This window comes from Microtus ochrogaster, chromosome 8 (assembly GCF_000317375.1).
Source record: "Microtus ochrogaster isolate Prairie Vole_2 chromosome 8, MicOch1.0, whole genome shotgun sequence".
Lineage (NCBI taxonomy): Eukaryota > Metazoa > Chordata > Mammalia > Rodentia > Cricetidae > Microtus > Microtus ochrogaster.
Window position 1 is genome coordinate 40892370 of NC_022015.1, and position 11760 is coordinate 40904129.

At 51.5% G+C, this 11760-nt stretch overlaps 1 protein-coding gene across 1 annotated transcript in view; it reads left to right on the plus strand.

The window, feature by feature from the left end:
• The first annotated feature begins 714 nt into the window (after positions 1 to 714).
• The window catches only part of Naaladl1 (N-acetylated alpha-linked acidic dipeptidase like 1), a 12187-nt gene continuing 1141 nt past the window's right edge, over positions 715 to 11760 (plus strand). The window contains exons 1-15 of the mRNA XM_005351784.2: positions 715 to 914; positions 994 to 1166; positions 1243 to 1364; positions 1720 to 1842; positions 6030 to 6313; positions 6396 to 6500; positions 6980 to 7065; positions 7187 to 7306; positions 9253 to 9338; positions 9417 to 9480; positions 9563 to 9630; positions 9760 to 9851; positions 9938 to 10028; positions 11326 to 11407; positions 11486 to 11659. Of these exons, the coding sequence (XP_005351841.1) occupies positions 715 to 914; positions 994 to 1166; positions 1243 to 1364; positions 1720 to 1842; positions 6030 to 6313; positions 6396 to 6500; positions 6980 to 7065; positions 7187 to 7306; positions 9253 to 9338; positions 9417 to 9480; positions 9563 to 9630; positions 9760 to 9851; positions 9938 to 10028; positions 11326 to 11407; positions 11486 to 11659 (1870 nt within the window). The remainder of the gene's footprint in view (positions 915 to 993; positions 1167 to 1242; positions 1365 to 1719; positions 1843 to 6029; positions 6314 to 6395; positions 6501 to 6979; positions 7066 to 7186; positions 7307 to 9252; positions 9339 to 9416; positions 9481 to 9562; positions 9631 to 9759; positions 9852 to 9937; positions 10029 to 11325; positions 11408 to 11485; positions 11660 to 11760) is intronic.

Consider the following 11760-nt stretch of genomic DNA (forward strand, 5'->3'; position numbering starts at 1 on the left):
GATTCTGTCTTTGGGGGGGGGGGGAAGGATGATGGGTAAATTCCACATCTGTGGATGAGAACTTTGTTTTGCTGGAGTGATATGGGCTTCCTGGTTTAGGTTCGGCAACAGGCTTGCCTTCACAAGTCCCACTTCCACAAACTGGAGCTTCCGAGAGGAAGAAACTGGAAATCCACATTTGTGCTCTGACACTGGGTTGTTAACATCTCTCCAGGTGGTGTCTTGCTTCATGAAGACAACAGCACCGTTTTCTAGCAAGGAAAATGGGCTCAGGGAAGCTAAGTGAATGTCTAACATGACACGGCTTGTCTAGCAAAATGACATCATTTAAACTAAAAAGTCTGCTCAGGCCATCAAGGCACCAGTGTCAGAGACTGAATGGCACAAGGGTCACAGGGTTCACAGTGGGGCAGTCAGCAGGGCCCTGTGTGTGTGTGTCCCAGACCTGCTGTGCTTTGTCACAAGGAGACCCCGGAAGGATCATTCCCTTTGTCAGCTGTGGTGTTCCCGCATTGTCCTGATTCCTTCCGAGAGCCTTTACAGGTAAACAATTCAAAATGTGATTCGGGTGTCAGCTTCTGGCTGTCACTGCAGGACATTCCCTGGCTCTTCACAGGGACAAAAGAACAGCACCACCCATGAGTAATAGTTAACCAGCCCGACACCCCACATATAAAAAAGCCCAGTCAGGGCTTGCTGGGCTGTTTCCACAGGATGCACTGGGCAAAAATACTGGGGGCGGTTGTTGGGGCTGCTGCCCTCTTGGGGCTGGGGATCATTCTGGGCCACTTTGCTATCCCCAAAGCAACTGACCCTCCAGCCCCCAGCACTTCAGACTCCCAGGACTTGGACCTGGAGATCCTTAACCTTGTAATGGAACAACTTGATACAGGCAGGATCCAAGAGAACCTTCGGTGAGCAGTGGGCCCACCCAAACCCCTGTTAGCTGGAAGCCTCCCCTGATACCCTCCCCCTCCCCTGCTCACCCTGCAGAGAACTCTCCAAGGAGCCGCACGTGGCCTCCAGCCCTCGGGATGAGGCCCTGGTGCGCCTGCTGCTGGAGCGCTGGCAGGATACGGCAACTGGCTTGGACTCCGCCAAGTCCTATGAGTATAACGTCCTGCTCTCCTTCCCCAACCGGGATCAGCCAAACGTCGTGGAAGTCGGTGAGGTCCTGTCCAGGAATGCCGGGGTGGAGAGGGCTGCTGCTGGGCCCAGCTATAACCAGGCCTCCTCACACAGTGGGCCCGGATGGAACCGTCCTCCACTCCTTCGTACCCCGAGAGAAAAATCTGACCGGGGAGCAGGGGGAGCCCAATGTGTTGCAACCTTATGCTGCCTATGCACCCGCTGGCACCCCACAGGTGAGCCTGGAACCCCCCCTACCATATTCTAGCTCTCCTTGGTTCCCCCTCTTCCCACTCTGAAGCTGAGGCATCTGAGAAGCACTTCAAGCAGAGCCCAAACCCCTTCACTGACCTCACACCTGCTGCTGTTACTCCTATCCTCCATCTGTCAGTCAGTTGTTCAGTAAACGCTAGTTAATGGTCCCTGCTCAAAGCTTTGAACAGGTCACCTAGATAGAGAAGGCAGCCATCTTTGGGGTACATACGAGGAGTGGGGAGAACAAAATTTCTTGCTATTGCTACTCAATCTTTGTCTCCCTGTGTACCCGACTTGGGCCAAGCTGGCCTTACAGATCTCTTCTCTTGGGATTAGGGCCTCCTTGTCTATGCCAACCAAGGCTCTGAAGAGGACTTCAAGGAGCTAGAGACTAAGGGAATCAAGCTTGAAGGCACCATCGCCCTGACTCGCTATGGGGGCGTGGGGCGTGGCGCCAAGGTAAGTAGCATTCACCATGCAGATGCCCGGGTGGAGAAGGGCCAGGGGCAGACAGAGCACCAGGGGGAAGAGGGCAGAGAGGAAGCAGTGCTGGGAGAGGAAAGAGGATGAGCTGGGAGCAGATGTGATATGACTGGTGTCCCTGAACACCCGGGCTGTGCTGCCTGGCACCCCAAGGGCCAACAGGGTCACTCTGTGTAGCCCTGGCTGTCCTGGAACTCGCTCTGTAGACCAGGCTGGGCTAGAACTCAGAGATCTGCCTGCCTCTGCCTCCCAAGTGCTGAAATGAAATGTGTACCACCACTGCCCAGCTAATTGGCAAATTTTAAAAGAAAGGTCAAAAAAATCTTTTAAAAACCTTTTTAAAACATTTGTTTATTGAAGAGAAGAATGTCCTGTGTGTGGGAACAGAGGACAGCTTGCAGCAGTCAGTTCTCTCCAACACACTATGTTTGCCCCGGGGCTTGAACTCAGGTCATCAGGCTTGGCAGCAAGCACCTTTTGCGTGCTGTGCCTTCTTACCAGCCCAGGAATTGAATCTTTAAGTTGTGTTTTTATTCAGAGACCTGGTGACCTGCAAAGGCAGCAGACAGACATCTTAAAAACTGGCATTTCCTCCCCAGCCAGAAGGGAGGAGAGACAAAGGCAGGCAGGCATTCTGGAGCTGGGTCAGGCCGCCCTGCTCAGGGCCAGCCACACCTCCAGGCTTGCAATGTTTGCGGCTCTCTCCTTTTCATCTATTACACTGTCTGCTCCTTCTCTGGGTGCTGAGCTCAGGCCCTGAGTCTAGTTAGTGTTTGCTGATACCAACTGTGTACTCTTGGGCCTGGGGCCAGGGCTAACTAGACAAAACGGACCACTAACAACACATCCGAAGGCTTCTTTCTGCAGCACAGAGGATCCAGATGGCAGTTGTCTTGTCAAATTGGGGAGCTCTAGGTTTCAGGGAGAGAGGCTGTCTCACTCAAAAGATGAGGTGAAAGTTCAGGGAGTGCCTGAACTCCCTGAGGAGGGAGGCAGAGGTAGAAAGACCTCTGATGAGAGTTCCAGGCCAGAAAAACAAACAAACCCCGTGTGGTGGCACGCACTGCACGAACCTTTAATCCCAGCAAAGACAGAGGATCTGTAGGACTTTTGAGACAAACCTGGTCTACGTAGGAATTCCAAGACAGCTAGAACTACATAAACAAAACAAAGCCAGAAAGTGATCATGTGCACGCGCAGACACACACACACACACACACACACACACACACACACACGGAACACAAACAAAAAGGAAAGAAAGAAAAGGCTGGGGTAGCTGCTGTTTGTCCCCTTCCCCAGGTGATCCAGGAAGGTATTTTATCCTAGTCAGGGGTTCTTTCTTTTTTCCTTTTTTTTTTGGGGGGGGGTGGTTTTCTTCATGACAGAGTTTCTCTGTAGCTTTGGAGTCTGTCCTGGAACTAACTCTTGTAGACCAGGCTGGTCTCAAACTCACAGAGATTCGCCTGTCTCAGCCTCTGGAATGCTGGGATTAAAGGCGTGTGCCACCACCGCCCAGCTAGACAGGGCTTCTCTGGCTGTCCTGGAACCCACTCTATAGACCAGGCTGGACTTGAACTCACAGAGATCCTCCTGCCTCTGTCTCCCAAGTGCTGGGATTAGTAGGTTTAGGCTTAGTTAGGACTTCTGTTGTAATAAACACCAGGACTAAAGCACCTTGCGGAGGAAAGGATTTCTTTCTTTTTCTGGTGTGGCAGAGGCTGGCCTTGAACCCTGAGCATCTGACCCCACTGCCTCCACCTGCCGCGTGCTGGTGTCACAGGTGTGGAGCAGCAGGCTATCAACCAAGTTATCTCACTGTTAGTCTCCTTTTGTTTGTTTGCTTGTTTGTCTTTTTCATTGTTTTGGAGTCTTACTGTGTAGCCAAACCTAGTTTCAAACTCACTGAGTATCTCAGGTTAATCTTGAACTCCCAATCCTTCTGCCTCAGCTTCCCGAGTTCTGGGCTTACAAGTGTACACCCACCATGGTCACTTTGATGCTCACCCTTTTTTTTAATGATGTGTGGGAAGATTGAGCTTATGCTACAGCACAGGCTAGCCTAGAACTCACTATGTAGCCCAGGCTTACCTCCAACTCAAGGTGATCCTCCTGCTTCAGCCTTCTGAGTGCTAGGGTTACAGTTGTGAGCCTCCACGCCTGGTTTGGCTGTCACCGTTTTAAAGTTCAGAACATTGGCAATATGCACCACCATTGCTGTCCAGGTTTAGCGCCTTAGCATTATTGCAACCAACATTCCAGGGGCTGTAGAGCTGACTTGGCTACTAAAAGTCATACTGCTCTTGCAGAGGGCCTGAGTTCAGTTCCCAGATCCCAGTCAGGGGGCTCACAACTATCTGAAACTTAAGCTCCAGGGGGATCAGGCACCTCTGGCCTCCTCAGGTACGGGCACTCGTGCAATACAGACACACACACACACATAATTTAAACAAAGAATAAATCTTTCCTCTTATTTTGCGGGGAGGGGGCAGGGTTTTTCTGTGTAACAGCCCTGGCTGTCCTGGAACCAGATTTGTAGACAGTCTGGCCTCAAACTCACAGAGATCTGAGTGTGCTTTCACACCGGTTTTATTTTTGTTTATTGAAACTGAACTTCCATTTAACAATGTCTTCTCCCGCTGCTCCTCAGGTCTCTGATAGCCTCAACTCCAAGTTCTTTTCTGGTTTTAATTGATGCGCATGAGTGTTTTGCCCCCCCATGTAAATGCAGAGAGGGCATCAGATCCCCTGAAACTGGAGTTCTAGATGTTTATAAACCACCACGAATGTGCTGGAAACTGAACCCAGGTCCTCTGGAAGAGCAGTCAGTGGTCTTTTTGTTTGATTGATTTTTGCTGTTTTTTGAGGCAGGGTTTCTCCATGTAGCCTTGGCTGTCCTGGAACTTGCTTTGTTTAGCAGGCTGGCCTTGAACTCAAGGAGATCCACCTGCCTCTGTCTCCGGGGATTAAAGGTCTGCGCCTCCTTTGCCTTGTGCAGCTAGCGCTCTCTCTAGCCCTGCCAACTTCTTTATTTTTTTTTTTAATGAAAAAGGATTTCAGACGTTTCTTTGTTTTTGTGTCTCTGTGCCTGTATGTTTATGTTGTGTGGGTGCTTTCTTTCTTTCTTTCTTTTTTTCTTTTTTTTGAGGCAGGGTTTCTCTACATAGCCCTGACTGTCCTGGAACTCTGTGTAGATGTGGCTGACCTTGAACTCACGGAGATTTGCCTATCTCAGCCTCCTGGGTGCTGTAAGGCACCATATTTACAATATGTGGCCTTTTGTATCAGACTGAGTTATTTCACCTAGCCTACCAGTTTCAAGGTTCCAAATAACACGCACAGTTGGACTGGGATGCCGTTCAGTTGGTACGATTGGTTGCTGAGCATGCACAAGGCCCGACATTGGATTCCCAGCAGCCCAGAGAACTGAATGCTATAGCACAAGTCTGTAATATCAGCACTGGAGGGATGGGGGTGAAGGCAGGACCAGAAGTTGGAGGTCATCCTTGGATAGAGTTTGAGGTCAGCATGGGTTGTATAAGACCGCCTCTTCCTCATGCGGACGCTGATGGACACTCTCCTTGGCTCACATTTTAGATGTGGAGAATGCCGCTGCTGCTTAGGAAGGGTACACACTTTTTTTTTCTTTTTTTCTGCTTGAAACGGAGTTGCATTCTGTGGTCCAGGCTAGCCTCAACTGCACGCACAACAATCCTGTTTATGCTTCTGGAGTGCGGGGATTGCAGGCATTTGCCACCACAAAATGACTTACATCTCATTCTTTCTTTTTTCGTTTTTTGATACAGGGTTTCTCTGTGTAACAGCCCTGGCTATCCTGGAATGAGCTCTTGTAGACCAGGCTGTCCTTAAACTCACAGAGATCATCTGCCTCTGCCTCCCGAGTGCTGGGATTAAAGGCGTGCGCCACCACCGCCCGGCTACATCTCATTCCTTTATAGTATTCCATCCAAGGATTGCTCCCATTTCTCAGCCAGACATCGCCAGTAGCCCAAGTAGTTCTACCATAAATGTCTTGGGCCAGCATTTTCTTGCTCATGGGAAGACAAAGCAATTCTGATTTCCATGTAGAGAATCGAGGAGGCGGCATAGGGCATGCCTGTCCCCATCTGTCACTTACACACAGTCTCCTCTGCCTTCTGCAGGCCATTAATGCTGCCAAACACGGAGTGGTTGGAGTGCTGGTATACACCGACCCTGGGGACATCAATGATGGGAAGACCTTGCCCAGTGAAACCTTCCCCAACTCCTGGGGACTGCCTCCCTCAGGTGTGGAGCGAGGCTCCTACTATGAGTATTTTGGGGACCCTCTGACTCCCTACCTTCCAGCTCACCCCTCTTCTTTCCGCCTGGATATTAACAACATCTCGGGAATTCCCCCAATTCCTGCACAGCCCATTGGCTTTGAGGATGCAAGAGACCTGCTCTGGTGAGCCTGTGCCCAGTCCTCTGCTCTTCCCCAGACACCTGCAGATGCCAAACTTACCCTCAGGGCACTCTCTCCTCCCCAGCAACCTCACTGGACCCCCTGCCAATGCCTCCTGGAAGGGAGCCCTGGGCTGTGACTACAATCTGGGGCCTGGCTTCAAGCAGGACGGGAGCTTCCCAGCAGGCAGGTAAGGCAGAGTTTCCCTCTTCCCTCCAATATCCCCAACTCCCTTCTTCCCTGACACCCTCTTCCCTGACTTTCTTTCCTCCCTCTCCATGACCATCTCCCAGCACGCTCCAGAACAGCTTGGTCTTTGGGGGAAGCTCACTGAAAGAACTGTGGCCCACCAAACCCCATGAGTTCTCCCTGCCCCTCCCACCACTTCCCACTCCAGCCACTGCCCCCTTTGAACCAGGACTGGCCAGTACACTCCTGGCCAACATCCCCATCTGAGCATTCCTGCCACCAGGTGTCTGTCCCCTCTTCCCAAGCCAAGGAGACTTCCAACCAAAAGAGGGACAGCTTTACTTACTGCTTTTCTGGGTCTCTACTGGGCAAGTGACTGGTGGTGTCTGTCACCTTTCTCTTGGCCTCACTTTCTCCTAAATTTGATAGGGGAACAGGAGAGTGCTTAAATTCTAATCATATCCTTTATCCCACCCCTAGCGAGGTGAAAGTGAGAGTTCACAACAGCCTGGAGCTGAGAAACTCCTCCAACGTCCTGGGCATCATCCAGGGGGCAGTGGAGCCTGGTGAGCCTGTTTGCACCAAGCCCTGCCGCTCCCCTGGGGCCTGCCGTGGTTGCAGCCCACCTTGGTCTGCCTGCCCTCTGCTGTCCCTTCTCTGCCCCTCCTATTCTGATCCTCCCTTCAGATCGTTATGTGATCTATGGAAACCATCGGGACAGCTGGGTACACGGAGCCGTGGACCCCAGCACTGGTACCGCCGTCCTCCTGGAGATCTCCCGAGTCCTGGGGACTTTGCTAAAGAAGGGTGAGGCTATCCTTTCTCCTGGTAACTCCTCCAGAAACCCCAGAGTCATTTCCAGCCCACTTCTGTTTCCTCCGAACTCCAGGGCTCACCTGAGCCAGGCCATGAACCCTGGGGCATAATTACCTGGGTACCAGCCCTGGCCTTGGGAGCCTCAGGGCTCAAGGATCAGATTACTGATATATGCAGCCATCTTCAGGAGCATCCTAGTAGAGTCAGGCCCCCCAGGCTGTAAACATGGTCTGTCTATGCTCTGCCCATGGAGGTATCATGCCTTTTAAGGAAAGTCTAACTGTTCTGGTGACATTCCAGCACCAGCATCCCTCAGGAAGGGAGAAAGCTGAGCAGCCAGGGACAGTGGCTATCAGAGGAAAGGGCAGGAAGGAGGTTGAGGGTGTCTGTGTCCAGGATGGAAAAGGCACTTGTGACATGAAGTGGGGAGTTGTTAGCACTGCTGAGACCAGCTGAGGCCAGGTGGTGAGCTGGAGACAGGTAGATTCAGGGAGCTCTGTGGCCAGCCAGTCTAGCCTGCTTGATGAGTTCCCTACCATGGAGACCTCATCTCAAAAAACCAAGGGGTTACTTCAGCATAGCTAATCTTTTCCTTATGCACTGATTATAATTTAATATCTCAAAGTAGCAGAATCTAAATAATGGATTCACCTGTAGATTGTCAGGGAACACTAATACATAGTATGGGGATACGTGCTTTCTGAAAATGAGAAAACAATCAACACCCCTAACATCTGGACTGCACACACATCCACTGGCACCCACAGAACCTCGGGAGTCTGATCCAGGACCACACTGTGCCTGTCTCACTGGGGTCCTTCCGTTTCTAGCAGCCCCTTAGCTGCTCTTGTCTGGGCTAGCCTGATTACAGTCAGGTTCTACATCTCTGGCAAGGAAAAGTGTGGGGATTTGTAGCTACAAACATGTAATCATAGTGTATATAACCATTTTTTTTCCCCTTAAGCCAAAAGCTGAGTGTTAGGTATGGTGGCTTATGTCTGTAAGTTCAGATCTCTTTTTTTAAACAATATTTTTATGGTTTATTTAACTTTATGTGCATTGGTATGAAGTATCAGATCCCCTGGAACTGATCTTCAGACAGTTGTGAGCTGCCATGTGGGAATTGAACCCAGGTCCTCTGGAAGAGCAGTCAGTGCTCTTAACCACTGAGCCATCTCTCCAGCCCCCAAGCTCAGATCTCTTAGGACCTAGGCAGGAATGCCAGGAGCTCCAGGCTAGCCTGGTCTACAGAGTGGGTTTCAGACCATCCAGGGCCACAGAGTGAGACCCTATCTCAAAAGGAAATAACTAAATGAATAAATAAGGGTTGGGGTTGCAGGTCAGTTGCAAAACTGCTTGCCTAGCATCCAAGAGGCCCTGGATTTGATTCTAGTGGAGGCAGGAGGATTAGAAGTTCAAGGTCAACCTCAGCTACACAGTGATCTTAACACTGGGGAGGTGGAGACAGGGGGATGGTGAGTTTAAGACCAACTTGTGCTCCATGAGTAGTTCTAGGCCCACCTGAACTATATAGCATGACCCTGTTACAGAAAATAACAAAGTAAGACTCAAACAATAATGATCAAATAATCCAATTGCAGCCAGAGGTGATAACAAAACAGGGAGCACGTGGAGCTGAGGGAATACAGAGTCCATGAGGGGCAAGCATGGAGTCTCTGGGTGGCTGGGGACTGTGGGAGGCAGGGTGGGGCACTGGATAAACCACAGGGCTCTAGAGCCAGCTGTCTGGATTTGAACATGGCTCTGCTGCTTACAGGCTATGACCTTGGGCAATATGTTGAGAGGGGGAGGCTAGAAAGGGGACTGTCTCCTGGAAGGGTGAGAGAAGGGTGCACACCTTTTCTACTTCCTCCCTCTTCCTTCCATGTCCCCAGCTACTCCCTGACCTTTGACTCCTCATGGCCTCTTCTCTCCAGGCACCTGGCGACCCCGTAGATCCATCATCTTTGCCAGCTGGGGGGCAGAGGAATTCGGGCTCATTGGCTCTACGGAATTCACAGAGGTAAGTCCCACAAAGGAATGGGTGGAAGGGGTCTTTGGATGGGGCCATGACAGACCGAGGTGTTCCCCCACCCTGTAGGAGTTCCTCAGCAAGCTGCAGGAGCGCACGGTGGCCTACATCAATGTGGATATCTCTGTGTTCGGTATGGGAGGCTCTGCCAGCTGTGAGTGGCCTGGAGCAGGAAGGAGCTAGGTCTGAATGGATTTCCTTGCTTCCTTCCACAGCCAATGCTACCCTCCGGGCACAGGGGACACCCCCTGTACAAAGCGTCATCTTCTCTGCCACCAAAGAGGTACAAGGGGTGATGGTGGATCTATGTGGGGTGGGCAGGACTGGAGCCCAGATCACAGTCAATCTGGGGATTGGGGTCTGGCAGAGTGGCTGGGCTTCCTGAGCCACCAGATGTTTCTCTCTGTACCAGATCAGTGCACCAGGTCGCAGCGGCCTCAGTATCTATGACAACTGGATCCAATATACCAACCGCAGCAGTACAGTGTATGGGCTGGTCCCCAGGTGAGCCCAGAAACCAGAAAAGCAGGACCATAGGCCCAGCATGTCCACCCAGCACCTGCCAAACGCTATTCTCTTCCCTCCTCTAGTCTAGGTACACTGGGTGCAGGCAGCGACTACGCCTCATTCATCCACTTCCTGGGCATCTCTTCCATGGACCTGGCCTACACCTATGACCGGGTGAGCAGTCTTCAACACCACTTCCCTCCCAGTACAGATGCATCAAACCTCAGGGGAAGGTTTGGTACAGACTGGCTCATGTCTGTTTCCTGTTTCTATGACTGACACCCCGACAAAAGCAACTTTGAGGAGGGTTTATTTCAGCTCCCGAGTCTAGGTCATAGTCATTTACAGCAGGAAGCCACAGCAGCAGGAGCTGCAGGGAGTGCATGCATCTCATTCCCAGGGAAGGGCGGAAAGCGAGAGTGCAAGCAGGATTACCGGTGCTCAGTTCAGTTCTCTGCCCTGACCTAGGGAATGGTGTTACCGTTGAGATAACCCACTTAGATGGGTTGTAATCCTTTGAGGTCCTCCCACCTCAATGAATGCAATCAAGATAAGACTCACAGACATGCCCATACGCCCTCCTGATCTAGACAATCCCTTAAAGAGTCTCTTTCCAGGTGATTCCGGATGGCGTCAACTGACCGTTAAAATTAGTCATTAATACTGGTCAACACAGGTCAGCTGTCTTAGTTGGTTCCTATTGCTGTGAAGAGACACCATGGCCACAGCAATTCTTATAAAGGAAAATATCTGATTGGGGCGGCTTACAGTTTCAGGGTCTAGTCTGTTGTCATTGTGGCGGGAAGCATGGTAGCGCGCAGGCAGACATGGTGCTGGAGAAGGAGCTGAGAGTTCTATGTCTTGATCTCCAGGCAACAGGAAGTGAACTGTGTCACTGTAGGTTGGGCATAGAAGACTCAAGGCCCACCCCCACAGTGACACACTTCCTTCAGTGAGGCTAAACCTACTCCAGCAAAGCCACACCTCCTAATAGCGCCTCTATATGAGCCTATGGGGGCCAACTACATTCCAACATCACACCGACTTTCTTGGGTTCTCTGAGCATGTTTCCACCCATCAGACTGCACTGATGCAGACATGCTCCATCTTCCTCATCTGCAAAGCCCTGCCATGTCATGGTATGTCCTACTCAGGAGGAAGAAAGCACTGCTGCCAGCTAGTTGTAGGATGGCAGTGACTAGCAGAATTGAGTTTAGAAAGCTTTCGTGAGTACTGGCACTACTCAGGTCATGTTAGGGAACTAAGGAATCCCGTTGTGGGGACTGCAGTGGAGGCTGCAGTGCCTCTGGCCTGCAGCTCGAGTGGATGTACTAAGGCCCTTTCTCCCCCTGGCTACGTGGCCTTTGGGTGGTGGAGCTGGGATCCCCATATCTGACTCACAGCCCCAAGCTCCTCCTTGTTCCTATGTGGGTGCACCCCCCAGCCTGGTCCCTCTTCCTTACTCCTTTAGAGCAAGACCTCAGCCAGGATCTACCCTACCTACCACACGGCTTTTGACACGTTTGAATACGTGAAGAAGTTTCTGGACCCTGGTGAGGAGGGGACGGGGACATTCTGAGGAAAGAAAGATGGGCTAAAGATGCAGTCCTAGCCTTGTGTCTCCTCCACAGATTTCAGCAGCCACCAAGCCGTGGGCCGGACTGCTGCTAGTGTGCTTCTTCGGCTCAGTGACAGCCTCTTCCTGCCCCTCCATGTCAGTGACTATAGTGAGACGCTGCACAGCTTCCTAAATGCTGCTCAAAGGGACCTCGGCACCCTACTGGAGCAGCACGGTATCAGCCTGGGTAAGCACACCCCGACACGGAAGTTCAGAGAACCCTCTATCCTCAGACAGGGCTAAACCGCATGTTCCTCACACAGATCCCCTGGTGACACAGAAGTTCAG